General features: G+C 43.7%; 1 protein-coding gene across 1 annotated transcript in view; it reads left to right on the plus strand.

Moving 5' to 3' along the window:
• Positions 1-27726, plus strand: part of LOC145414694 (periodic tryptophan protein 2 homolog) — a 632863-nt gene that overhangs the window by 449325 nt on the left and 155812 nt on the right. The window contains exon 14 of the mRNA XM_080284215.1: positions 18248-18395. Coding sequence (XP_080140341.1) covers positions 18248-18395 — 148 coding nt within the window. The remainder of the gene's footprint in view (positions 1-18247; positions 18396-27726) is intronic.

A 27726-nucleotide genomic window follows, 5' to 3' on the forward strand; every position in this document is an offset into this window, starting at 1 on the left:
AGGATATAATAAATAAAAGTGGTGATCAACCAAAGCTGTTTTACATCTACATCAGAAGCAAAACCAAAGTAAAAGATATAATACAATCCATTATGGACAAGGGAATCACTTATACACAAGACAAAGATATTTGTGAAGCACTAAATAAGAATTTCCAATTAGTTTTTACATAAGAAAAAAATTTTGAGAAGGACTATGTGGAACATGCATGTCCACACATACTACCAGATATACAAATAGCAGAAGAAGTAATACAGGAGGAGTTAAGTAGATTAGACAGAGGAAAAGCAAGTGGTCCTGATGAAATTTCATGTTGGGTACTATGAGAATTTGCAAAAGAGTTAAGTAAACCATTATTTTTAATTTTCAAGAAATCCTTGAGTCAAGGTAAACTACCTGATATTTGGAAGAAAGCAAATATTGTCCCCTTATTCAACAAAGGAAATAGACAAAATCCACTCAACTACCGACCAGTATCACTGACCAGTGTTGTAAGCAAGGTATTAGAAAAGCTTATAAGAAAAGCTTGGGTAAATCATCTAGAAGAACACAGTATGATAACAGAGAGAGAGTTTGGTTTCAGAAAAGGAAAATCATGTGATACTAATCTGTTGAGCTACTATGACAGAGTAACAAACACAATACAGGAAAGAGAAGGATGGGTGGACAGTATCTATTTAGATTTCAAGAATGCTTTCGACACAGTACGACACCAAAGACTTTTATGGAAACTGTACCATCAAGGAGGAATTCGAGGCAAACTGTTTTGTTGGATGCAAGACTTTCTCATAAAAAGAGAAATGAGAACAGTACTAAGAGGAAACTACTCATCATGGAAAGAAATGACTAGTGGAATACCATAGGGTTCAGTGCTGGCACCAATCATGTTTTTAGTGTGTATAAATGATATAAACAGTGACACTGGAAATGAGAGCTATCTGAATATGTTTGCAGATGATGCAAAAATACAAAGGAGAATTACTAACACAGACTCTTGTAAAGAGCTACAAGAAGAATTAAATAAACTTCATGAATGGAGTAATATATGGCAAATGGAATTTAGTGTGGACAAGTGTCATGTAATCAAGTTTGATAAAAGTGGAAAAAGACCTGATTGGGATTATACATTAGGAAGTAAAACCCTATACACATCAGAAAGAGAGGACCTAGGTGTGATTATCAATAACAGACTATCTCCGGCTGACCACATCAGTGAGAAGGTACGGAACATGTATACACTGCTTGCAAATATGAGAATAGCATTCACATACATAAATGAAGACATGTTAAGAAGGATAATAACATCATTCATTAGACCAACCCTGGAATATGCATCAGTAGTCTGGAGTCCTCATCTCAAAAAAACACATAGACAAGATTGAAAAAGTTCAAAGGGCCACTACAAGATGGATACCAAGCTTAAGGGACCTAAGCTACGAAGCAAGACTAAATAAACTGAATCTACCGACGCTACAGGAGAGAAGGAAAAGAGGTGACATGATAATGCTATATAAGTGCATATCAGGGAAGGAGAAAATAGACATAAATGATTACAGTACTTAACATATGGAGAAGCATCAGCAAGAGGACACTGCAAAAAACTGCATAAGAAGAGAGGTGATAAAGACGTAAGGAAATTCAGTTTCCCAAACAGAGCAATTGATCAATGGAATGCACTGCCGAATGAAATAGTGTGTGCCAAAACAATTCACAAATTTAAGGATATGTAAGATAAATATGGTTTAAGACACGGGACAGTGCGAGCTTGACTCATTCCTGTAAAAATACAATGAGGTGAAAGAGAGAGAGATTGTCCGGGTGCTTGAGGGTGCTTAAGTGGATGTATGTGGAATAACAGAAACTAAATGGAGAGGAGAAAGTGTGAGGGAATGAGAGTATGGATGGGGTATACTGTATGTGCAGGAGTAGGTCAGAATGAGAGGGCAAAGGAAGGAGTATGTACAGTTGTGAGTAAAAGATGGAAGAAGAGCATAAGACAGTATGGATCAGTTGGGTCAAGGATTGTGTGGGTAAAGTTGAAAGTTGAAATACAAATGTGGGCAATTGTGTGTGTGTATGCGCCAACGCAAGATCGTGCGAGAAGAGTGAGAGAAGAGTTCTGGACAAATGTGGAAGTGTGCATGGAAAAGTTTGGAAGAAATGAGAGAGTGTTTTTGATCGGTGATATGAATGGTAAAGTTGGGAATGTGAAGGTGGATGGAATAGTTGGTGAGTGGGGTGTGCCTGCTGAGATAGATGAGAATGGGAGTGCGTTAGTGGACGTTTGTGCTGGAAGGGGGTTGGTGATAGCCAATACCCTCTTCAGGCATAAAATGATCCACAGGTATACATGGCGAGTGATGAGAAGGGTGGGTGGTGAACTGAATGAAAGGAGGGCAATGATTGATTATGTGTGTGTGGATGAAAGGATGCGAAGATGTGTAATGGATGCAAGAGCTTATAGACGTTGGGGGAGTGGACTTTCTGATCACTACTTGGTGGTGGCCAGAATTATGATTCAAGTAAGATGGAGGAATAGAAGAAGGGAAAGACGAGAGGAAGAAGTAGTTGCAAGGAGAGTGGAAAGGTTACAAGAAGATGAGAAAAAAGCAGAGTATAAGAGAGAAGTGGAGGAACGATTGGGCAAATATGAATTAGAGCAGATGGGAGACGTGGAAGGTGTGTGTAGGATATTTACAGAAGAAATATGTGCAGCATGTGATGTGGTGTGTGGAAGGAAGAGAAGACGGAGGGGGGTTCAAGGAACAGCGTGGTGGACTGAAAGGGTGAGACAGGCTGTGGCACAAAAGAAGAAAACATACAATGAATGGATGAGAAATAGGGGCGTGGAAGAAGTTGAGAGGCGGAAGAGAGAGTTATATGTAGAAAGAAAGAGAGAGTTGAAAAGATTAGTAAGAGAGAGTAAGAAGAGAGTGGATGAGGAATTTGGAAGGAATTTGAGTGTAAAGTGGAGGGACTGTAAGAAAATGTTCTGGAAGGAGGTGAAAAGAGTAAGACAGGGTGGAAGTGAAGTTAGCAGGGGAGTGAAAGATAAAAATGGTAGATTACTAGTGGAGAAGGGAGAAAAAGTGAGCAGATGGAGAGAACACTTTAAGGAATTGTTGAACGTAGAGGATGGAAGTAATGCGAGTATAAGTGGCTGGGGAATGGCTGGGAGAAGGAGGGAGTTGAGAAGACAGGAAGAAATCAGTAGGATAGAAGTTGTGGAAGCAATGAAGAAAGTTAAATCGGGGAAAGCCCCAGGAATTGATGGAGTGTGTGGTGAAATGCTGAAGCATGGGGGAGAGATAGTAGTAGAATGGATGTGGAAGATGTGCAGATTGGCCTGGGAGGAAGGTAGAGACCCGGAGGATTGGAAGTCAGGTATAATTATTCCCTTGTACAAAGGAAAAGGGGAAAAGGAAGTGTGTGGTAATCATAGGGGCATTTGTCTTCTTAGTATAATAGGAAAAGTGTATGATAGGATACTTATTGACAGAGTTAGAGAAAGAACAGAGAAATTACTTGGAGAAGAACAGGGAGGCTTTAGTAAGGGAAGAGGTTGTGTAGATCAGATATTCATTTTTAGATCATTAGTGGAAAAATTTCTAGAGAAGGGAAAGAAGTTATATGCGGCTTTCATGGATTTGGAGAAAGCATATGACAGGGTGAATAGACAAGGATTGTGGAAAGTGTTAAGAATATATGGAGTAGATGGGAAGTTGTTGAATGCTGTGAAGAGTATGTACGATGGTGCGAAGGCTGCAGTGCGTGTGGATGGTGAACTAAGTGAATTTTTCTCTTTGAAAGTTGGTTTGAAACAGGGATGTGTCATGTCTCTGTGGTTGTTCAATCTGTACATGGATTGGGCAATAAAAGAGGTACAAGGTAGGGTAGTGGATGTTGGAGTGGCCCTGGTGAGAGAGGATAGTGTTTGGAAACTCCCTGTACTGTTGTTTGCAGATGATACTGTGTTGTTGAGTGAAGACGAAGGGGAGCTGCAAGGCTTGGTGGATGAGTTTGGGAGAGTGTGTAAGAAACGGAATCTAAAGGTGAATGTAGGGAAGAGTAAAGTGATGGTCTTTGAGAGAGGTGAAGTCAGTGAATGTACAGCGAGGTTGGATGGTGAGGAATTGGAAAATATGAGTACGTTTAAGTACTTAGGTAGCGTGATGAGTAAGGATGGAGGTTTGGAGGGTGATGTGCTTGAAAGGGTATTTCAGGGAAGAAAGGTTGCTGGGTCTTTGAAAGCAGTGATAAGAAACAAGGAAGTGAGCATGGAAGTGAAAAAGTTACTACATGACAGTATTGTGATACCAACTCTAACGTATGGAAGTGAAGCTTGGACGTTGTTGGAAGGACACAAGTCAAGAGTGAGAGCAGTGGAAATGAGTTATTTAACCCTTTAAACGCGGCTGTGTACAGCTGATCCCCCCCCGTGTGGCGGGGTTGTAGCGGGGTCTGAGTACCTGTGGGAAACTATTTGCCAAAAATCTGAGATTAACCCTAGAACATTAAAATTTTTATGGCATATATTACATTCAGCTTTCTCCTGAGACAGGTGTTGAGCTTTCGTGGACTACCAAAGGACTTGTGGAGACTTGCAAAGTTGGGCAACAAAGTTTTCACTTTCACACCTCCAGCAACCCGATTTCCCCTCTACCACAGCCTCAGTCTGTCACAGTACACTTTATACAACAACGTACAGGTAGTTTGGAATCCGTATTTGTACAAAAAGCACTGAAAATAAGGCTACAATCAACGGAGCGTCCGGCCGACATGCAGCGCGTCGGCGGTCTTCCCGTCACTGAACACAGATTTCCCTTTTCACAGCAAAAAACTCGTATACTACATTATTTTCCTTCATAGTACTTCGCAAAGGCTCACTTGGCACTATTATGGCCATAAAAATCACTGTCACTGCCAGTATTGTGAAGCGGGAATGAGAAAGACCACCGCGGCGCGATTTTAGTCTGCTTTACGGCAGGCACTTTATTCTCGCTCCTGTCGGCCACTCGCACTTCATTTCTGTCGCTCACTTTCACTCTCGCTGTCAGTTTAGTGCCTTATTCATCAGTGTCACTGTCATTTGTTATAAAAATAATATTTTCTACACACCAAACTGTCACTGTCAGAAGATAGAATAGAAAAATATGCTTTCAACTTCTTACACTGGAGTGACTGTCACTCTGAATACTTATATTATTACTATGTACAATTATTTACACTGAAATCACTGTCACTGTCAGTGCTTTTACAACTACATACACTAATTTACACTCAACAGACTGTCACTGTCAGTACGTACAAGAAAACTAAACACTTGTATCACTGTCACTCTCAGTATTATTTACAAGATTCTTACCCTTATTTTCAATATCTAGTCAGGCTGTGGTAGTCAAAGAAACACGGGTAAGCGCAGAGGGGAATTTTGCACTCTTTGCACTGCAAGGAGGTGCGCCTAAATGTTCTGTCTTGCCTGGTAGTGTGACTGCACACATGACACCTCCTCAGTGCTTTTGCCCTCTTGGCAGTGCTAGGCAGTGGCTCCAGGCGGTGTCGCTGAAGGTAGTCCTGGCACTGTAGGCGGTCTGGAGGTGTGTGTGAGTGGCGCCTGGGACCTGATGGCAGTACCTGCCCAAAATGCTGAAGTAGCTGGTACACACAAGTCTTAGAAAAACGCTGGAGAGAGTAGTTTGCTGGCTTCCTGTTCTTGATCTTATACAGGATGAAGGCATTCACCATGCACATATCAAGCAAGTGCAAGAACACCTTCCTGTATCAGCGACGGTTCCTCCTCAGGCAGTCTATCTCTCCAATCATCATATCAGACTTGTCCACCAGCCGCATATTGACGATGTAGTCAATAACAGCATCAGGCTTCATCACAGGATCGCCAGTCCTTCTGTCGACCTTCCCTGTGGCTTGCATTTCCCCCTTGTGAACTGTGGTGAGCACATTGACGATCCTCTTGTCGTGCCACCTGATCGCCAGCATCTTGTCCGATTTTTTCAGGTGCACGTCTCCCCGCTTTGATCCTTCAGCCTCAGGGAAGGCAGGGCAGTGTGCCCTATTGCTCCGGACAGTGCCACAGGATCCGACGCCGTGTTCTGAAAGGTACTTGGCGAGTTTGGGAGCTGTATAATAATTGTCCGCATACAGGACATGATTCCCGCCAAAGTACTTTTCCAGAAGCACTTTCATCACAGAACCAGAGAATCCAAGGGGGTCAGTCTTGTCCAAGTCCACATTGCTGGCGGTATAGATAACGAAGTCTAGGATGAAACCCATCTTGCAGTCGCACAGCACGAAAAACTTTATTCCAAAGCGGTGGCATTTGCTAGGAATATACTGCACGAACCGAAGACAGCCCCTGAACAAAACCAAGGACTCATCAATCACAACTTTCTTGAAGGGCCGAAGGAACGTCATAAACTTGTCCTTGATCAGGTTCAGGATTCCCCTCACTTTCCATAGGGGTTCAGTTTGGGAAGGCTCATCGTTGTTGGCAAAGTGAAGGTACGTCATGAGTTGCCTGAAATGATCACGACTCATGTACTTGATGAAGATGGGTGTGGGGCAAAGATTGTCAGCACTCCAGTACTCCTCGAGCTTGTGCTTCCAGTTATGTGGCATGAGAAGCATCAAACCGATGAATACAAATAGTTCCCGGATCGTAACAGGAACCCATGCTGCCATCCGCGACGTGGATTGCGTTGCAGCTTCACCTTCACCTTCACGAACTGCAGCAGATTGCCCTTCGTACCTGTTCGTCTCGGTACAAATCTGCTCCATGACTTCGTTATCCAGGAAGGCCAACAGGTAGTCCAGACATTCACCATCCTCGGGGACAGGGAAGTCAGCCTGTATCCCACACCCAGTGGCATCAAAGGGCAGATCCTCTGGCACAAAATCTGAGCCCTCAGACCACACGAAGGCATCCAGAGTGCCCTGCCTAGGCTGGGAGGGGGTGGGGGCGGCGGGGGGTGAGGCAGGCCATGTGGCAGTGGGTGAGGCAGGCCATGTGGCAGAGGGTGTGCTAGGTCATGTCTGTGTGGTGGTGGTGGTGGTGGTGGGGAGATAAGGAGAAGGTTCAAGGTCACTCACAGTGGCCTGAGTGGTGAGTTGCCTAGTGCGAGAAACCGTACCACTAACTCTAACACTAGGCGATACTTTCCTACTCCTACCACCACGAACACGGGGCCTACGAAAGCCTCTATGCAAACCAGACTGCTTATTTCCCTTCCGAGGTGGTGAAGGAGACTCCGAAGACTCAGGAGAATGCACAGCAGAAGATGACGACGAGAGAATAGGGCTGGGAGTGCGAGGCGGTATGGCGGCAGCGTGACCTGGTGTAGGGGACAATGGTCGGTCTGAGGAAGACAATGGCTGAGAACCGGGGTCACCACTTCGCTTCCTCTTGGCCCCCTTACCATACATTATTCCCCTTTTCACTGGAGCCTTGCCTGTTGAGGTGCTGGGCACAGGAATTGTCACTTCAGGCACCTCATACTCAGCACTCGATAGAGTGTCTGATTCGGCAAGGCTCGATAACACTCCTACGTCACTACCATAATCCATTGACGCTTTCAACAATTCAATGCCTATAGCCGAGTCACTAAGGCCCTTAGCACTTCCTAGTAAGGGTTTGGATGGGGTAGAGGTCACAAAGCCCTTTTTCGGAGGGCTGGAAGGCACAGACTCAGAAGAGCTTGAGTGAGACATGGTGTCACCTTCAAAAATTGTGGTAAACTGACGCTAAACAGGGGCAAACCACGGGAAAAAATGCTAATGTGACAACTGGGGAAACAAGCGTTTCCAATTAGCATAAAGTGCTTGCGAGAGGAAGGCGCAGATTGACATGTCTGAGCTGTCCGCGCGCTGCCATATCGCACGACGAGGGGGGGCCGGGCAGCGGTGCGTGGGTGGGTAAAAAAAAATGATACTTGGCAACAACCGAGGTCAGTGGTACAAAGGTCAAGTGTGCTAAAAGTAGCTAAAGGGTGGCGGTACTGATAGACAATACCAGCTGGAGCCTGCTTACCCGCGGTTATTCAAAATTTACTAGAATTGCAAACGCGACGATCCGCATTTAAGGGGTTAAGAGTAGCCTGTGCAGTCACATGGAGAGACAGGCTGACGAATGAGGATATAAAGGAGCGTTGTGGTGTGGATGTGGATGTGATAGGAAGCTTTATGAGGAACACACTGAGGTGGTTTGGCCATGTGAAGAGGATGGAGGGTGAAAGACTGACGAAGAGAGTGTATGTGAGTGCGGTGGAGGGGGGAAGAGGGAGGGGGAGGCCGAGGATGAGATGGAGGGATGGGGTGGAGAGGTATATGAGAGAGGGGGGTGTGAGTTGGGAGCAGGGCAGTGAAATGGCAGGGGACAGGACGACTTGGATAGATTTGTTTGTGGCCACCCCAAACGGAATTGAGGCATCTGGCAATAGATAGATAGATAGATAGATAGGTAAGTACACACACACACACACACACACACACACACACACACACACAAAACTAGTCAGGGAAGATGTAGAGTTTAACAGATCTATAGCAATCAGTGGCGTAGGTGAAGAAGAAATAAAAAACAGAATCTCAGGGGACAAAAAGGAGATGGGAAATATAATAAACATAGTGCAGCAAGTATCAGAGGATATCTGTGATAAAGATTTAGAAGAACATAAAAGTCTAGGGAAGTATGAGACAAATAAGTGAAGGCCCCTGAAAGTAACATTCCAGAGCGCAAACACTGTAGAGGAAATATTAAAAAATCCAAACTCATGTAAAAAGAGGAATTTTAAAAAATATGGATAAAAAGATGCCTAACACAACAGGACTTGGGAACACCAAGAGGGGGGAAGCAAAAACAAAGAAAGAGGAAGGATCAGAGGAAGAGAAGAGTAAATTTTTTTTTAGAGTAATTTGATTGCAGATACGAAAGTAGTACATAACCTGCAGGGAATAAAAAGAAGGAAGGCAATGGACTCAAGCTATGGCAAGTATATAAACAAGATGATTAAGTTGATGTACTTAAAAGTAGATGGAATAGTATCTAAATTATTGGAGATGAAAGAGTATACTAAAGAAAAGGAACCATGTATTACTTGTGTAATGGAAACAAAATTAACCCCAAGGATATCAAACAACACCCTAAACTTAGAGGAATACAATATATGGAGAAGAGATAGGAATTTATTTAAAAAAAAAAAAAAGAGAGAAGGAGGAAATATAATATTAACAAAGAAAGATCTACAAGTCAAGGGAATAGAACTAGATACACCCTTACAAGTGGAACTGATTGCAGTAGAGATTAATACATCTGAAGGGAAAGTAATTATGGCAGATTTATACATGCCACCCAGAGCAAACACTTGGGAAAGAGGTAAATATGAAGGCCTGGCAGAGAGTACAATTCAGAGTTTAAGAGCATTACTACATAGAATGGAATTGAAAACTGAAAGAATTATATTAATTGGAGATTTTAGTACAAATATAAATTGGAATTCTCTAGAAGTAAGAAGCCATGAATGCTGTTGAGACCAAAAGCTCTTCGATCTTGTGCAGATGTTTTTCCTGACACAACATGTAAAGGAAAACACCAGAAAAAGACAGAAAAAAAAAAACTGCATGATCCATCAGTACTTGATCTTGTATGTACTAGGCAAGAAAATGATTCTGACAATATAATGTATCACCCTCAATTCGGCAAAAGCAACCATGCAGTATTAAATTGCAACTAAAGGATTGCACATGACATAGTTAAGAGTAATGAGAGTTACAAAAAGAGCCTAAACTACAAAAAGGCCAACTATCATGACCTAAAGAAGTACTTCTTAGAAATAGATTGGGAAAAGGAGCATAGAGGACAAGATATAAATGTTAAATATAGAAAATTCTGTGAACTTTATGTAACAAGAGTCCAAAACTACATCCCAGTACACAAAGAAACAGAAATGAAAATAAAGAAATGGTTTAATGCAGAATGTAAAAAATCTTAAGAAAAAAGAGACTTGTTATGGAATAGATGCAGAAGATACAATAGTGAGAGGGCATATAACAACTATAAACAGGCAAGAAACGATTATACAAGGATAAGGAGAGAAGCCCAAAGACAGTTTGAGGAAGACATCATAAGTAAAAGTAGTGATCAACTGAAGCTATTTTACAGCTACATCTGAGGCAAACCAATGTTAAAGATAAAATGCAGTCCATTATGGATGAGGGGATCATCTATACACAAGGGAAAGATATTTGTGAAGCACTAAACAAAAATTTCCAATCAGTTTTTACAGAAGTATAATTTTGAGTGGGATGATATGGAACACGCATGCCCACACATATTACCAGATATACAAATATATACAGGTATCAGAAAAAGAAGTGCAGGAAGAGTTGAGTAAATTAGACAAGGGAAAAGCAAATGGTCCTGACGAAATTTCATGTTGGGTGCTACATGAATGTGCAAGAGTTAAGTAGACCAATATATTTATTATTCAGGGAATCCCTAGATCAGGGTAAACTACACCTTTGTGGGGAGAGAGAGAGAGAGAGAATTGGTCCCTCCTCTCTCTCTCTCTCCTTCTCCATTCCCTTTCTCCTTCCTGCTGTCTCTCCCAATGGGTGGGGGGGAGAGAGAGGGAGAGAGAGAATAAATTCAGGAATGAGATGGGCGAGCATAGCTGTCACCAAGTCCCAACCGTCTCACTTCGATTCCATTTAGAAGTCTGGACACAAGTTTGGACTAGTGAATTGACGGCTGTTCAGATTGTGGAAATGTTCCCCAATTTGTTTGCTTCAGTGTAGTGAGTGTTTGGTTATTGGTGCACCAGATATTGGAGTATTCCTTTATTGTGATTCTGTCCATCTTGACCCTCTACCCTAAAGACTTTACCCTGAGTAAAGGATGAAAACTAAGCATGTGGAACCAATACGGTAATGATACAGTACAGTAATACAGTACTGCACATAGTGTACTATGTATGTAATCACCAAGTGTTGGCATCAGTGGGGAGAAACAGCACTGAGGGATTTGTACTTGTAAACAGTACAGTACAGGTATACCCCAATTTAATGATGCAGGTGGTTAGGTAAAAACTCATCATTAGGTGGGGTATCGTATATCGGGGTAGATTTAACATGTATAGTAATGAGATGCATTTTCCAGGTTTGAGTTCCCCCCCAACCAAGTTCAAAACCCACCCAAATAAACCCCAAAACAAGTTTAAAGCCAATCTAAATAGCCCTACCTCCTCAACTCAACCATCTCCTCTTCCACGCCAATATCCCCCTCTCCAGGATCATCAATACCCTCTGAACCATTCCCGTCATCGGAAATAGCAGATGAATTTACAGGGAGAAATGGTGGGCGCACAGTGAAAGACTCACGTGATCCACCTTCCTCATGTGACGCATAAATATTGACACTCATCGTGGCAGTTGCATTCCTTAGAGGAAGAGTCACTTTCTCCACTCACAATTGATGATAATGTTACCAAGGTCTCTCCCTATCGCACTGTTACTAAGGCCTTTTCTTTTCTGGCCTTTGGACTTCATTGGTGTTGAAGTCGGCAGCTGCAGGCTCTCAGCCAAGGATCTGGACACAGGGAAAACTTTCTGCGTGGGTCTGTCCAATACGGAGGCACACGGGCAACTGGTGCATGACTCAGATATGTGCAGGAGGGTTGCCAGTAGCTGCATGTGATGGAAATAGCCCGCAGAATACTCAAACAATGCCGTGAAACACTAGATCATGTATATGTGCCACCCAAACAACCCCAGGTCGTCACATGTACATGTCGGCTGGACGCGATGGGTTAAGCTGCTTTGATAAAGTTGAAGAAATAATACAGATAAGAGGTGGCTGGGTAGACAGCTTATATTTAGATTTAAGAAGGCATTTGACAGAGTACCAAACTAAAAACTGTTAAGGAGACTGTACTATCAAGGTAGTCTGTGCAGTTGGATGCAAGATTTTCTCAGTAAAAGGGAAATGAGAACAGTGCTAAGGGGAAATTACTCATCATGGAGAGAAGTGATAAGTGGAGTTTCACAAGGGTCAGTGCTGGCACCAGTTATGATTTTAAAGTATATAAATGACATAGGCAGCAACATTGGAAATGAAAGCGACTTCAACCTAAATATGTTTGCTGAGATGCAAAAATTTAAAGGGAAATTACAAGCACAGACTCTTGCATAGAGCTACAAAAGGAATTAAATAAGCTCCATGAATGGAGCAGTAGATGGCAAATGGAATTCAGTGTGGACAAATGCCCATCCATCATCCAATCCTACATTGCCCCATGAGGAGCGTTGGAGCCCAGGGCTAGGCAGTTGGTCCCAACATTTAAGATGAGAGTGACCAGCCTCACTCATCCCTGAGTGGCATTACATGAGTAATCAACCCCAACCACCCCTTGGATATAAACCTTCACCAGCTCAGTCCAACTGGAGTGCAGTAATTACCCTCTAAACCACCAGGTGCCAGAATTTGGTTATATGGTTACCACCCAGCATAGTAAATGGTTTCCTGGTGTACAGGAAACCATTTGGCTTGTCACTCAGTGTAGAGTCACCCACAGACAGAAGAAAGAGGAAAGAATGAAGGAAAGAAAGACAGAAGAGGGAAAGTCATGTAATAAAATTTGGTAAAAATGAAAAAAGCCTGACTGGGACTAAAAGTTAGGAAGTTCAGCCCTACACACATCAGAAAGGGAAAAGGATATAGGAGTGATTATCAATAACAGACTGTCACCAGCTGACCACTCTATCTATTTATATACCTAGGCTTCTTCCCCCAAAGAAAGAGAGGTAGCCGAGACAGGACAACACACTCCCTTTACTCATCCACACACACATTCATTCGCATCTTAGCCCCAAGGGGAGAAGGGACAGATCCTCACTGCACCACACCGCATGAGGGCCAACTGCTCAGTGCAATCAGCAACAACCACAGTAGGGCCCAACAGCAGAGCAGGTTTACCCCTGCCACATCATAAAGTGGACCCATCTCCTTACCTGCACCTGACCTGATCAGCTGATCAGACTAAATGCTGGAGAATATACCCCAAGGGGCTGCGTCACCATTTATTCATTCACAGTGTCTCTCCAATCATTCCTGTCATGTGCAGCCACTCCTCCTTGCTTAACAGACATCCCTCTCACATCCAACGCTGTCTTCACGCTGTCCATCCATCATATTCATGGTCTTCCTCTCAGCCTTATACCTCTCACATCTTATCCTGTTATCTTTCTCACCAACCGCTCATCATCCATTCTCTCCATATGCCCAAACCGTTGCAACACCCTCTGCTCAACTCAATCAGCCATCTCCCGCTAATCTTCAGTTTTTCACACTTCATCATTTCTTACTCGATCCATATGTGCCACTCCACGTGTACTCCTCAGACACCTCATTTCCATTACATTTAAACTTTTCCTCTCTGCTACACCCATATTCCATGTTTCAGCTCCATATAATGCAGTTGGTACCACTACACCCTCATACAGCCTTCTCTTTACATCCATTCTAAATGAACGACATCTAAACAATTTTATTAATTCCTTCCAGCATTTTTCCTACTTCATTCATTCTGAGCTTCGCTTCTTCATCTATTCTTTCATCCACAGCAACATGTGACCCTAAATACTTAAAACACTCAACCTCCTTAAGCAACTCACCATTCAAAACTACAGTAAACCCTTCACAAGTCGAACTATATGGGGCTCTACCCTGGTTCGAATTACCGAATTTTCCGTCTTACTGAATTTTCACCCCCCAAAATTGCTAAGACAATACCTATTATTTGTCCTTTCAACACTAAATTAAAGGAGTACACATAAATAAATAAGTTATGACAAAAAACAATTCGATGCCTTTAATATACCTTTAATTGGTAGAAAATCATTCATAGAGGCAGTACAGACCTGTTGGCAGCTTGTGTTGGAGATGGATTTTCATCCCTCAGACTGCAAAGACAATACTTATTACTTGTCTTTTCAACACTAAAGTAAAGGAGCATATACAGTGTATACATGAATAAAGAGAGAGAGAAAAAAATTCAGTGCACCTAATTTACCTTTCATTAGAGGTGGTACAGACCCGTCGACAGCTTGTGTTGGAGACGGAGGTGGTGGAATTCACAATTTAATGTAACTTTCTAAACATTACCCAGTATTTATTTCACTGAACATTAAGAATAGAACTTAAATTTAATCACTATAATAGACTGCAATGTAACTATCTATCTATCTATTGCCAGCTGCTTCAATCCCGTTCAGGGTGGCCACAAACAAATCGCCTCCACGTCGTCCTGTCCCCCACCATTTCGCTGCCCAGCTCCCAACTCACATACCCCTATCTCATACACCTCTCCACCCCATCACTCCATCTCATCCTCGGCCTCCTCCTCCCTCTCCCCCCCTCCACCTCACTCACATACACTCTCTTCGTCAGTCTTTCACCCTCCATCCTCTCCACATGGCCAAACCACCTCAGTGTATTCCTCCTAATGCTTCTTATGTAACACTTGCATTAATAATAAGACAGTACTGGACTTTAATCATGATCACTTAACACTAAGTCGCACACACATTTTTTTTTCATTTAGTCAAATTACAGTTTTCATAAACACACACACAGACAGTATTCGGTGTCTGTGCCAACACTGCTTGAAGTGCTGGCTATCTAAAGTGCTGTAGAAGCAGAATCACTGCTGGAATCAGGAGGAGGGATAAGCCAATGCCTTGGCATAGGCTTAAAGAAGTCATGAATCTTCACCTGCTTGTGCTACAAATACTGGCGACGAATAACCAAGCTTTGCAACTCCCTTACTTGCGTATAATAATTTTGTGCTTCTGCATCATCAACATAATCCAACCAAGATGTGACAACATCTATTACTTTACGAACTTGGGATAATTTGTATGGATTCTTGCGTCCAACATCACTGTTCTCTTCCACATCATCATCATCGTCATCATCTTTTTTCTTCCCAGCCATGGACTCAGCAATTTCTTCTGTTTGGTGATGATACCCAGGATCATCTGCATCCATTTCAAGCCACTGGATGACATCATCTTCATTAATATTCATCTTACTGTCTTTTTGCATAACTTCAAGATAATCTGAGACTTCAAAGCCAGTGAAATCAGGCAAGCAGCAGACTGGTGGCCACATGTCAGCCTGGCGCCACCTTTGTCCCCCTACCACCACATCTCAGTCTACTTACATACGTGGTCTAGGCCTGAGTACGGCTTGCCGAAGATTCCATCTTCTCAAAGTTTGACTTATGAAGGGTTTACCGTATATTCATCCTCCTACCATCTACTGACCTCATACACTCTATCACTTTACTCCTATTCCTATTTACTCTCAGTTTCCTTCTTTCACACACCAATCCAAACTCCTCTACCAACTGTCTCAATCTCTCCTGGGAATCAGCCACCACTGCTGTGGCATCAACAAACAGCTGCTGAGTCAGATCCACTCTCTACCATCAGCATTCACCAGACTCAAACCTCCACCTAACATTCTTGCATTCACCTCCATTACAACACCATCCATATAAATATTAAACAACCAAAGTGACATCACACATCCCTGCCGCAGCCCCACTCTCACGGGAAACTAATCACTCACAGTATTTTTCTCTCTGAAACCTGCTCTACCATTTACATAAAAACTTTTCTTTCCTTTTAGCAACCTGCCATCAAGTCCATACAGTCCTAAAACAGTCCACAAAGCGTCCCTGTCAGTTCTATCATACGTATTGTCTATGGCCATAAATGCCCAAAACACATCCTTACCTTTTGCTAAATACTTTTCACACACCTATCTCACAGCAAACACCTGATCCACACATCCCCTCCTCCTCCTAAAGCCACACTGCTCATCACTCCCTCTGTACCCTCTCTAACTCTCTTAATTAACACTCTGCCATACACCTTACCTACAAAACTCAACAGACTTATGCACCTAAAGCTCGTACAATCATACTTACCCTGACCTTTATACAACGGAACCACATAAGCACTTGCCCAGTCAATTGGCACCATATATCTCACAAAACACAGTCAACAGTCTTACTAACCAGTCAGCAATAGTCGCTCCACCACCTTTCAGGCATTCCACAGCACACCCATCCATACCAGTAGCTTTCCCAGCATTCATCTCCTTTACTACCTGCAGCGCTTCCTCCATTGTGATCAAAGAATCATTCAACTCTCTCAGCACATTTATTCCTTGCACCCTTCCATCTGCCACAATCTCAGCATCCCTTTTCTCCCCTACATCTAACAATCTTTGAAAATACTCTACTCATATCTTCCTTACTGCATCCATCTCAGTGGACATCCTTCCATCCTCAGCTTTTACTCGCTCCTCCTTCTCAGACTCTCCCCTTGGCACCCTTTTCACCTCCTTGCAAAACTTTTTCTTATTCTGTTGAAAATTCTCAATCAGCTGCCTACCCCACCTCCCATCTGCTGCCACTTAAGCATCATGCATAGTCCTTTTCACCCTAATCCCCTTTCCCATATACCACTCATATGACACCTCATCCTTCCTGTACAGCCACACTTTAAATGCACAACTCTTCTCAGCCACAGCCATACTATCCTCACACCACCATTCATTTTCCTTTCTTACACCACCACCCACTCGTCTCACACCACACACTTCTTCTGCATGCCTCACCACATCACTCTTAAGCAACTGTCATTCTTCCTCCACACTCCTATTTTCCTGATTTTTCACTGCATTCCATTCATCTTCCAACTTCTCCTGATACTCTATTATTTTCTTTCTTTTATCCAACTCACTAACTTTTAAAACCTCCCTGCCACACCTAATTCTCCTAGCTCTCACCCATCGCTTATCTACTCTCAACTTTCCTTCCACCACGTGGTGGTCAGACATACCTCCACCCCTCCCCTCACAAATCTCTCACATCCAACAATCTTTCTATTACATTCCTGTACACAACCACATAGTCCATCAATGCTCTATCAACAACCCTTCCACCCTCGTGTCTCACCCATGTATACTTATAAATATCTTTCTTCTCAAACAAGGTATTTCCAATCACCATCTCCTGCTCAACGCACATCCCTAACATTCATACCCCATTTTCATTTCTTCTAGGCACACCATGCATACCAACTACACCTTCAACTGCCACATTTCCCACTCTAGCATTCAGATCTTCCATCATTACCACATTCACATTTGCTCCAGAACTCTGCAGACACCCATCAACATCATTGTAGAAAGACTCCGTCTCTTCTGCATCCCTTTCTCGACCAGGTCCACATGCACTCACAAATACCCACCACTCAAATTCAAATTTTGCTTTCACCCACATCAGTCTCGATGACACGTCCTTCCATTCACTTACACACTGCTGCACTTCTGGGCTCACTGACAAGGCCACACCTACGCCTGACATCCTTCCATTCACACTTCCAAACTTAGACTCACCTTTTCCTTTCATCTTTTTCACTCAAAGCTGTCAGAGACTACCTTGATATGAGCGGCACACAATTCTGTGTAGCAGCCTTTTGCAAATAGACAATGCCCTGCCATTGCATAACAGACATGCAACACACCTAGGCATATAAAACAGTCACCACACAAACGTTATCAGGCTCTTAACAGTAACATTCCACCTCCAGAAATTTCAATGCTAGCAGTGAAGATATACGTACATACTTCACCTGCAAGGTACTACAACAACTCAATCAGAATACTGTATATAATAAACCCCCCTCCCCCATCCTGATGTCCACCCATCACAGGTGTTCTTAAATAGAAATGATCAAGTTTATCTAGCCAGGCTTAGATCAGGACATCACCCATCTCTCCTCAAGTACCAGCTTAGATTTGGGTTAGGTGGAATCACTGATGATACTTGCCCAGCTTGTAGAATAGACTTGCACCATATAACACACATAATGAAGCACTGCACAGCACATCCCATATTAAGATGCTGACACATCAGCAGTGTAGGGATCCTAAAGGACAACCCCATATGGGCAGCAGCATACCTTTGATTGATGGGCCTGCTTGATCAGATGGACCAGGGTTGAGCAACAACAATAACCGGCCCTGGTATGTATAACCAAGGTAACAGCCTCCCCCCCCTCTTTTTTTTGTTTTTGTTTTTTTCCCAAAAGTGTTTATGGTACAAATTTAGGAACCCTACTCATATAATGTCACAATAATGATAATTTGATGTTTTTGCAGATGCTTCACCAGCATATGCTACAGCTCTGATGGCATGTATTTGCTAGCTGGGGGACAAGGCAAGAATGTCTGCATATACAGCATACAAGACGAGCTGCTAATAAAGAAGTTTGAAATTACACAGAACCGAGCATTTGACGCAATGGATGTAAGTTTAAATTATCCTTAGTTCTTAAACAAATGAATGATGAGACTGAAGATATGTTTTGATATGGATCTTGGTGGTATGGATGTTGGTGAGGCTGATCCTGAATGGTGATTTGAACTGATGTGGATACAGAAGCTTTACGATACAAAAATACTTTGGGAGATGGGGGTAATATATGTTACAGTAAACTCGGTAACAAGAATTTCTCATACTTGAATTTGGCCATCCTGCAATTGACGGGGGAGGTGTTCACCCTAAGGGTATTTTAAGTGCCTGGCAGATGTTGTTGTGTAAAAATGGTGTAATTTTGACCAGAGGCATTGGGAAATGGGACCATAATGTAGGCACAGTATGGATTTTATAGCTGTTTGTTAATTTGTTCATTAATAAAGGCTTCCAAATGGTAGCTGTCCACATTGCTTGTTTTCTAGCAGCCACGTTATGTGGTTCCTCATCACTGCAATCACAGTGTGTGACCTTCCCTCAGGTCTTTTTGAGTCTTCCACTTACAACTGTACCCTCAGCAGTCATGCTTCTCACCTAATACCCAGTAGCTAGTCATACTCCATTCTGTCCACATGCCCAGACTGTCTCATAATACTCCATCTCATCAGAGCACAAGTACATTCAAGTCTCAACCTTCCTCTCAACTCGTCATTCACTAACCTGACTCCCCCAGACCTGTCATTCAAGGACACCTTGCACATCCATGTATCATTATCATCTCCATACATCTGAGCCTGTGAATATGCTCTTCTATTACTGTCCAAGTTTCACTACCGTACACATTATTCTTCTATCTCATTCTTTATTATAGGACCCCTTAGCACAGAGGGAGAACTGTCTCAATATTGGGAGGGTCAGCCATGCCCTGAACTTTTCCAGTTACTTCTTATTCCTGCCACCAAGTTAGCTTCAGCCCTACCTTTAGCACATAAGTTCCCCAAAATAAAACTTCACACACACTGAAGAGATTCTCTTTCATTATCTCTCTCCTCCCTGTCAACCTCTGCATGCTGTTCTTTATACATTGCAGACACAAAATCAGTATTAGTTTGCAGCGTATTGCTAATACCATGATATCTCCTATGCACCCACTTACCACAAATACTGCAAAAGATACTTCCCACACCCATTTGGCAGATTGCACATGGTCACACTCCCTCTGCTTTAACTGTACCTCCATGTGACCTCTTCTTTTGTTTGAGCTGCATTTACTCTTAAAAACATATACCCTGTTCTATCTCTCCACTTCCTAAATCATCCTGTCACAACCCTTTCATTCTCTGTGATCAATATAGAAGACCTTCTTCAGTCAACCAGCACTAATTTCTTTGAGCTAGTTGTTGCTATTGTTGACCATCCCTAAACTGTCTGGCTAAACAGACTCATCAACATCTGGCAAGAACTGCCCCACAAGGGCTGTCCCATGCAGTGAGCTGATTTTCCCATGTGGCTGATGGAATCTCACTCCAGTGAGATGCTTGGAATATTGCAGAGGTTTGGTTCCTGGACAGTCACTGCATGTGCATCTCTCCACCTATTTCACAAGGCACCATAGCTGGTTACGACCCATAAACGGTTTCCTGGGTTACAGGAAACCATTAAGCTTGTCACTCAGTATAGAGCCACTTGAAGTGGAAAGAAGGGTAATAAAAAGTGACAAGAAGGAAAGGGAGAAATAGGAAGAAAGGAGGTCAGACCCAGATAGAATGAGAAAGGGGAAGGAAGAAATAGGCAACTCTATTTCTGGTGAGTGGATGATGGTTGCCACCTACTATCACCACTTTGAACCAGTAAATTGAAGGCTGTATTCTAAAACTGCCAATTTATATAAATTGACCCACTTGTTTTTTGCTTCAGTAGAATGTCTAGAAAATTTAACTTGGGTGTAGCTATATGGTAATTTCTTATATTTTGTAAATGTTTGAGTACAGTATATGAATAGGACAGTATTGAAGTACACTCAACCCTCGGCTATCACTCCCTATTGGTCCTGCTGTGGTTGCGCTATAGCCGAAACCGTGATAGCCGAATTGAAGAACTTATGGTAATAATTCTAATTGGTGCCATGACCTCAATATTTACCCCTAAAGATACCTTTTTTGTACCACATATTAATACAGTAGAACCTCTCTCATTCGGACTATATGGGGGGAAGGGTTGTCCGAATTAGCAGATTGTCTGGACCATCAGGGTAATCTAGAAAAATAAATTAATTAATTAACTAATATTTGGAATAAAAATAAAACTTATGTAGGCAAAAAATACATTGTCATCTTTGGCATATTGATAACACCCATATGGGCAAGAAGCTAATGTTTGATGTACAAGTAAAGTACATTTAAGTACAAAAAATAACCTACAGTAATCATTAAACACTGCAGAATATTCTGACCCATTTTTGTGTAAGCAAATTCCTCCTTTTAACACTTTTATTCATTGCAGAAGCTACACTTGCATTAAGGGGCATGGTAAGGAGGATTAACTTTTGAAATACAGCATAAAAATATAAATGGTTGGTGAGCTAGTTGATGGAACGAATGCTAGTGTGTGTTTAAACAGGCGCCCATGTTGCGACCTAGCGTGATCTGAGACTAAACGAATGACGATCGCTTTCCGTGCCAATACTGAAAATGACTTTAGAATTACTTTCAACATATTTTTGGAGCTTATTATTTTTAAATTTTGTCCGAATTAACAGAAATCCGGATTAAAGGGGTCCGGACCAAAGAGGTTCTACTGTATATAATACTGTAGTCTAAAAATGAGCATGTTTTATGATGTGATCACAATTCTTATAAATACCCCTCACAGTTGATTCATTGATGTTATGTTTCTTCCCCACACTTTGCTTGGTCTCACCAGTCTCTATAAGTTTCACATTTCCAGTTTACCTGCATAACTTAGGTTCTTCCTCTTCTTTATTTCCCTGCCAGGTGCTGCATCATTATGTTGGGTGATGGTAGGGCGATGGGGAGGGGGTATGTTGGCCATGGTCATATCATAAAAAAGGTTATTGTTCTTGCTATCACTGTTCACGGTCTGAGGGTGTGCACTTGAACAGTTTGGCGGGCAGGAGACTCGGTCGGGCGGCCAATCAGCGCTCGGTTGGCGCTGACGTCACACGACCAATCCCGGAGTGAAGCTTTTGTTGGCTGGGTGGAGCACTGGAACCTGGCCTTTTTGAAATTTTTGAACATTTGCAGTGCACGATAGCAGGCATTTAGTGCATGATAAAGGTACAGTATTTGGGTAGTTTTTTATATAGGCGTGATAGCGAGATACGATGTAGCGGAACCCGTGATAGCCGAGGGTTGAGTGTACCTTCTTTTGTATAACTTTTACTTACTATTATTAAGAGTTATCTGGAAACACTCCATTCCTTAAGACAGGTCATCCTCCTTTTTTTAAATTTTGGTAGATTGTTGCTCCTGTGCCAGAGACCTTAAGCTGAGTGCCCCCCTCTTTTTTATTTTTTTGGGGAGGGGGCATTCACCATCCCCTCACTCAATGTAGTGCTGCTTCAGGTGTCTGCCCTTTCCTATCTTCCTTCCTTCTTTTTCTGTATTTCTTTCCTTCGTTCTTTCCTCTTTTGCTTACGGGTGACTTTACACTCCCTCTTCTGTCTTTCTTTACTGCATTCATTCCTCTTCCTTCTGCCTGTGGGTAACTCTACACTGAGTGACAAGCCAAATGGTTTCCTGTACTCCAGGAAACCTTTTACTATGCTGGATGGTAACCATATAACCAAATTCTGGCACCAAGTGGTTTTAGTGGGTAATCAGCTTGAGCCTGTGTAGGTTTATATCCAAGGGATGGTTGTGGTGTATTGCTCATGTAATGCCACTCAGGGATGAGTGAGGCTGGTCACTCTCATGTTAAATGTCAGGACAACTTGCCCAGCCCTGGGCTTCTATGCTTCTCATGGGGCAATGTAGGATTGGATGATGGATGAATGGATGGATTTTTTTTTTTTTTAATGAAGTCTGTTCATTTTCCAAATAAGATACAGTCATCCCTTAACATCCGCGTTTTTAACAGACTCGGTTTTAAATATCCGCGGGTGGACATAACATAAACGGTTTTAAACATACGCAGGTGGATACAGTACCGAGGCTGGATTTACTAAAGCATTTTATCTTGTTGAACTCTTCTGACACTGTTCACTGCAAATGTAAATCTCAGGCACAGTTCATGGCTGTTTTAGTGATGGCATTATCCAGTGAATCAAATATAACGGTATTCCTTTTGGCCACTTCATTTATTTATGCCATTAATTCATCAGAGGAAAAGTTAGGACAGGCTAGGAGTATTTCTTTTCTTCCATGTACCCTCGATGAGCTGGTCTAAACCGGTTTGCTGCCTTCCTCCCCTCCCTCCATCATACCCCTCGATGAGCTGGTCTAAACCGGTTTGCTGCCTCTCTCTCTCTCTCTCTCTCTCTTTTTCTTGTAAGTAGTAGAAAGCAATACGGACCCAAATCGCACTGAAATCATACGAGAGTGGCTGAAAGTGTTATTTTATATTATTCTGTGAATTACTGTGATAAAATACAAGTGGTTTAGTGATATTTTTGTAATAATCAGAGAAGTCATGATGCTAAGTGTATTAGCCAGAGAACATTTTGTGGTTGCAAACTGTGCAGCAGTGCTATGAAATGACTCATGACATTATATCAATAAGCTTTATAAAAGTAAGTCGTAGTAAAAGTCATTCATGAAGTTTTATAAAGTTTGTAACGATTTTCCTCACATCGTTACTGTTTCACTAAAGTCTAATGTAAACAATGAAATATCATAACAAAATCATAGGAGACTGGCTAGAAGTGTTTCATTATTATTGCAATTACTGTGATGAGGTAACGTGGCTGTACCCCTATTTTGTATGGAAAAAATCTTGTGGTTTAGTGGAAATTTCCACCTCCCTGGGCTATTTCTTGCATCAGTCAAAACATACTTTGTATTCTCTCAAATTGTTCTCTGTGCTTGGAGTGCCTACAGACATGCAGTTTGTTGCAAACGATAGTAGAAAGATTGACGTTTGTCTGACGAGAATTTTAGCTCAAGATTAACGATAAGTGGCTTAAAACACGATTTGAAAACACAAATTTTTTTTTCCTATTTCTCCGCAGTGATCACAGACAGTATGTTGTCATCACAGCTTCTGCAGCCAAAGGGTTAAGGGGGGTCCAGGGGTGTTTTTAAGGGGGGCAACAGATATTTTTAACATAAGCGAGTGTCTCTGTTACCTAATCCCCATGGATGTTAGGGGAGCACTGTATTAAACAGTACCAGGTTTCAAACTACAGTAATACCCCGATGTACAGTACCTCTAGATGCAATACCCCGGCTTAGCGATGGGAGTACAAATACCACCACACCCTGATACGCGATGGCAGAGCCCTGGTTTAACGATGGGCCCTCCAATGTCGTGTCCACAGGCAACAGACCGAAATTTTGAATCGCGCGCGTTCCTGTGGCCAGCTGAGTCCGCCCACCTCGCAAGATGCACAGAAACACTCGCACAGGCCCCACAGCCGTCAGTCACCCCGCACTTTCCCATATTGTTCTTCTCGCACCGGCTATCTCAGAGCGAAGAACTCGCTTACGCTCGCCCACCTCGCATCATGTTGCACCACGAACATTACACAAGCTGTTATCGTAGTGCATCGTAACTGTGTTCAAGCAGTGCTGTGAGTAGAGCAGTGATACTAATTGTGTTTGGAGTGCGATATTGTGTGATTTTTGGCCCAAATAAATGTGAGTGTCTGGTAAGGGTGCTGCCCGTGGACCAGCTAGTAGTGGTGCTAGTGGAGGCCTTAGTCGTGGTGGTAAGCGGCCTGTTAGTGGTGGTGCTGGTGATGTTCCCATGAAGCATGTGCGTAAGACTGTGTCACTAAAGGTGAAAATGGAAATTCTTAAGTGCCATAACAAAGGCGAAGGTGCGTGTGCTATTGTATCAGCTCTCCACCTGGCCCAGTCGACTGTCTCCACCATCATCAAGAAGAAGGAGGCCATTAAGGCTGCTGCTGGGGAGGTTGCAACCTCATCCGCCTCTTGTATCACCCGCCAGCGAGAGCCTGCGATGGAGGAGCTGGGGTGGATGCTACGGATGTGGGTGGAGGATCAGAACCGGCGCAAGGCACCCTTGAGCCAGGCAGTTGTATGCAGTAAGGCTCTCTCGCTCTTGGACGAGCTAAAGGTCAGGCGGGATCTTGATGGAAGCGGTAGCCTTTAAGGCAAGCCATGAGTATTTTGACTGGCTCAAGAGGTGAGCAAACCTCTACCACGTGAAGATGTACAGTGTGGCGAGTGCAGATATGGGGGTGGCGGCAGCGTTTCCTGATGAACTCATTTGCATCATCATGGAGGGTGGCTACAGTGCGAAGCAGGTCTTGAATTTTGATGAGACTGGGCTCTTTTGGAAGAGAATGTCCTCCAAGACATATCTTGTACCGGAGGAAAACTCTGCGCAAGGAGGGCGACCTCAAGTTGAAGCCGCTTCTTGTCTGCCTCTCCGAGACCCCCAGGGCTCTGGTGGGGCATGTTAAAGAGAACCTTGGAGTTATCTGGAAGTCAAACGAGAAGGCCTGGCTGACTTCCAATATCTGTTCATCATATTTCCACTCTTACCTCTCTCTTCTGCTGAAGAGGTATGCCTTGCAGGAGAATTTGGTGAACAGATTTCTCGTAGTGGTAGACAATGCACCACGCCGGCAGTATTGAGGTGGTGTTCCTGTCCCCCAACACCATGTCCTTGTTGCAGCCGATGTACCAAGGGGTGATTGCTGCCTTTAATGCTTATTACCTTTGCTGCACTGTGCAGCAGTTGGTAAGGGCCTGTGACAGTGATGACAGGACAACAGTGCAGCAGTTTTGGAAGGGCTGCAACATATGCCATGCCCTAGAGAATGTCACTGCAGTGTGGAGTGAGGTTAGCCAGGTCACCATGAACGGTGTGTGGTGGAAGCTGTGGCCAGAGTGCATCCACTCCTTCACCGGCTTCCCCGAGGGTGTGCAAGCTCCGCCTGTGCAGCGTGTGTGGCAGGACATAGTAGAATTGCCACACGAGGCGGGCTTCGGGGAGGTCGACGAGGATGATGTGGAGGAGGTTCTCGAGAGCCACAGGGAGGAGCTCAGAAACAAGGAACTCTTATATATGGAGATCCAGCAGGCACACCAGGAGGGAGAGGAGGAGGAGGTCGTTCCTGAAGTGTGAGCTCTGAATTTAAGAATCCTAAAGGAGATGCTAACGAAGTTGAATGAGATGATTGAGCTTATGCGGACACACAACCCCCACCCAGGACGAAGCAGGGATGCAGCCATTCGGGTCAAGAAGGGGATGAAAGTGTACAGGATGATGCTGGAGGAGAAGAAGAGGGTGGCCAGGCAGACTTCAGTCACAGCTTTCTTCAAGCAAGCCCCCACCACACCAGCAAGTCACACAGGATCTCCCTATCCCTCGATGAACAGAGCATCTTCCCAGCCTTCAACCAGCAGAGCATCTCCCCAGCCTTCAGCCAGCAGAGTGTCTCCTCAACCTTCAGCCAGCAACGAAACACCAAGGGACACCTCCCACCATGGACGTGCTCGACCCTTAGTGCTGGACCTAACTTCCAGCCAATCCCCATCTCCCGTGTCACTTGTGTCTCCACTGAGACACTCCGGCACTCCATGGCTGCCTTCCTCGACCCAGCCTCCATCTCCCACACCACCTTGGCTGCTGTCTTTGTCTCCCTCGCCACAACGTAAGCCACCGCAACTGAGTCCATCGCTACCTCTTCATTCATCGCAGCGGTCTCCCTTGTCACCTCACCGGTCATCACACCTGTCTCCCTCACCACCTCCTCTGTCATTGCATCACACTCCATTGCCACTCTATTGCATCTTATCACCACCACCTGAGTCATCGCATTGCACCCCATCGCCACCGCCTGAGTCATCGCATTGCACTCCATTGCCACCCCCAGAGGAAGTGCATCAGTCTCCCATTTCGACCACCCCACCTCACCAGGCTTCCCCCCCCCTCTGACCCTCCCCTGGAGATGGGGTTTGAGGGCTTTGAGATGAGGATTGAGTGTTACGGAGCACCACATGTCCCCTAGCCTTGGGAGGGATTGCAAGGATGATGACCAGGACTGGACATGGACTTACAAGAAGTAAGTGATGAAAGGTGTTTGATATTTTCTAACCTACTCCTTATGATTTTCAGGCTTTGTTTGTTGGTTTTAGTGAGTTACTTAGCCGTGTTAGGCTTAGATTAGCTTCCTTGACAGCTGTTAGGCCATTTAGATAGCCTTGAAGCCTGTTTTGGGGCTCATCTGGACTTGGTTTGGGGGGAAACCCAAAGCTGGTAAATGATCCACATTGAAATCATGTTAAAAGTACCCCAATATACGATACCCTGTAGTAGTAGTAGTAGTTGTTCCCTAGGCAGTCTGGCCGAACAGCCCCGAGTCCCTTAGGAAGGCCATGGCCGAGACTGGGCTTTCCCACAGAGCTCTCAAAGAGTGTATGTTGTGTTGTTGGCATAGGTGATTGTGTGCAATGCAGTCTTCCATAATGTGCTTAATAGTATGGGGTGCTGTGTTGCATCCTGGACAGGCATCAGCAGCGGAGTCATCCAGCCTCTTCTGGTAGCTTAAGAGGGCTGGATGGTGCCCACATCTCAGCCTGGCCAAGTGGACCCTGTCCTCACGAGGAAGATAGGATTCAGAAGGGTGGATGTCAGGAGGCCGTGCATGCAGCTGTGTGTTGTCTTTAAGTGACTGAATGGAGCGGCGAGTGATCTGAGTGTGGATATGCTTCTGGAAGCTGGTCTGAGGCAGGCGAGGGGGGAGAGATGACAGTATTTGTGTATGGTATCATGTGCTGGGTGTTGTTTTGATGTTCCTTGGTGTGGGTGGATGTGCTGCCATGTACTGTAGTGGATGTTGTGGGTTTGTGGAGGCTGCAGCAAGAAATTGGGTGCCTCGAATGTCTAGGTGATCCTTGACTTGAGGACTTTGGCTTCTTGATGTACGTGGTCTGTGGGTGCAGTAGCTGTGTAGCCTGTGATTATTTTTAGGGTCTTGTTCTGTATGGTCTGTAGTGTGTTATAGTGTGTTTTGGTGAGGTTAGAAGCCCAGGCAAGGCTTGCATAATTCATCACTAAACGTATGTATTGTTTGTATACTGTGGTGGTGGTTTCTTTGTTTTGTCCGAATGTTGTATGGGCAAGTGACCTCAAGGCATTGAGTCTTGGTGTTATTTTATTTTTAATGTTTGTAATCATTTCATTCATTCATTGCCAGACGCCATGTATCCCAAATGGGGTGGCCAACGGCTTA

The sequence above is a fragment of the Coenobita brevimanus genome, chromosome 100 (genome assembly GCF_032717465.1).
Source record: "Coenobita brevimanus isolate Jiangsu-jjx chromosome 100, ASM3271746v2, whole genome shotgun sequence".
Lineage (NCBI taxonomy): Eukaryota > Metazoa > Arthropoda > Malacostraca > Decapoda > Coenobitidae > Coenobita > Coenobita brevimanus.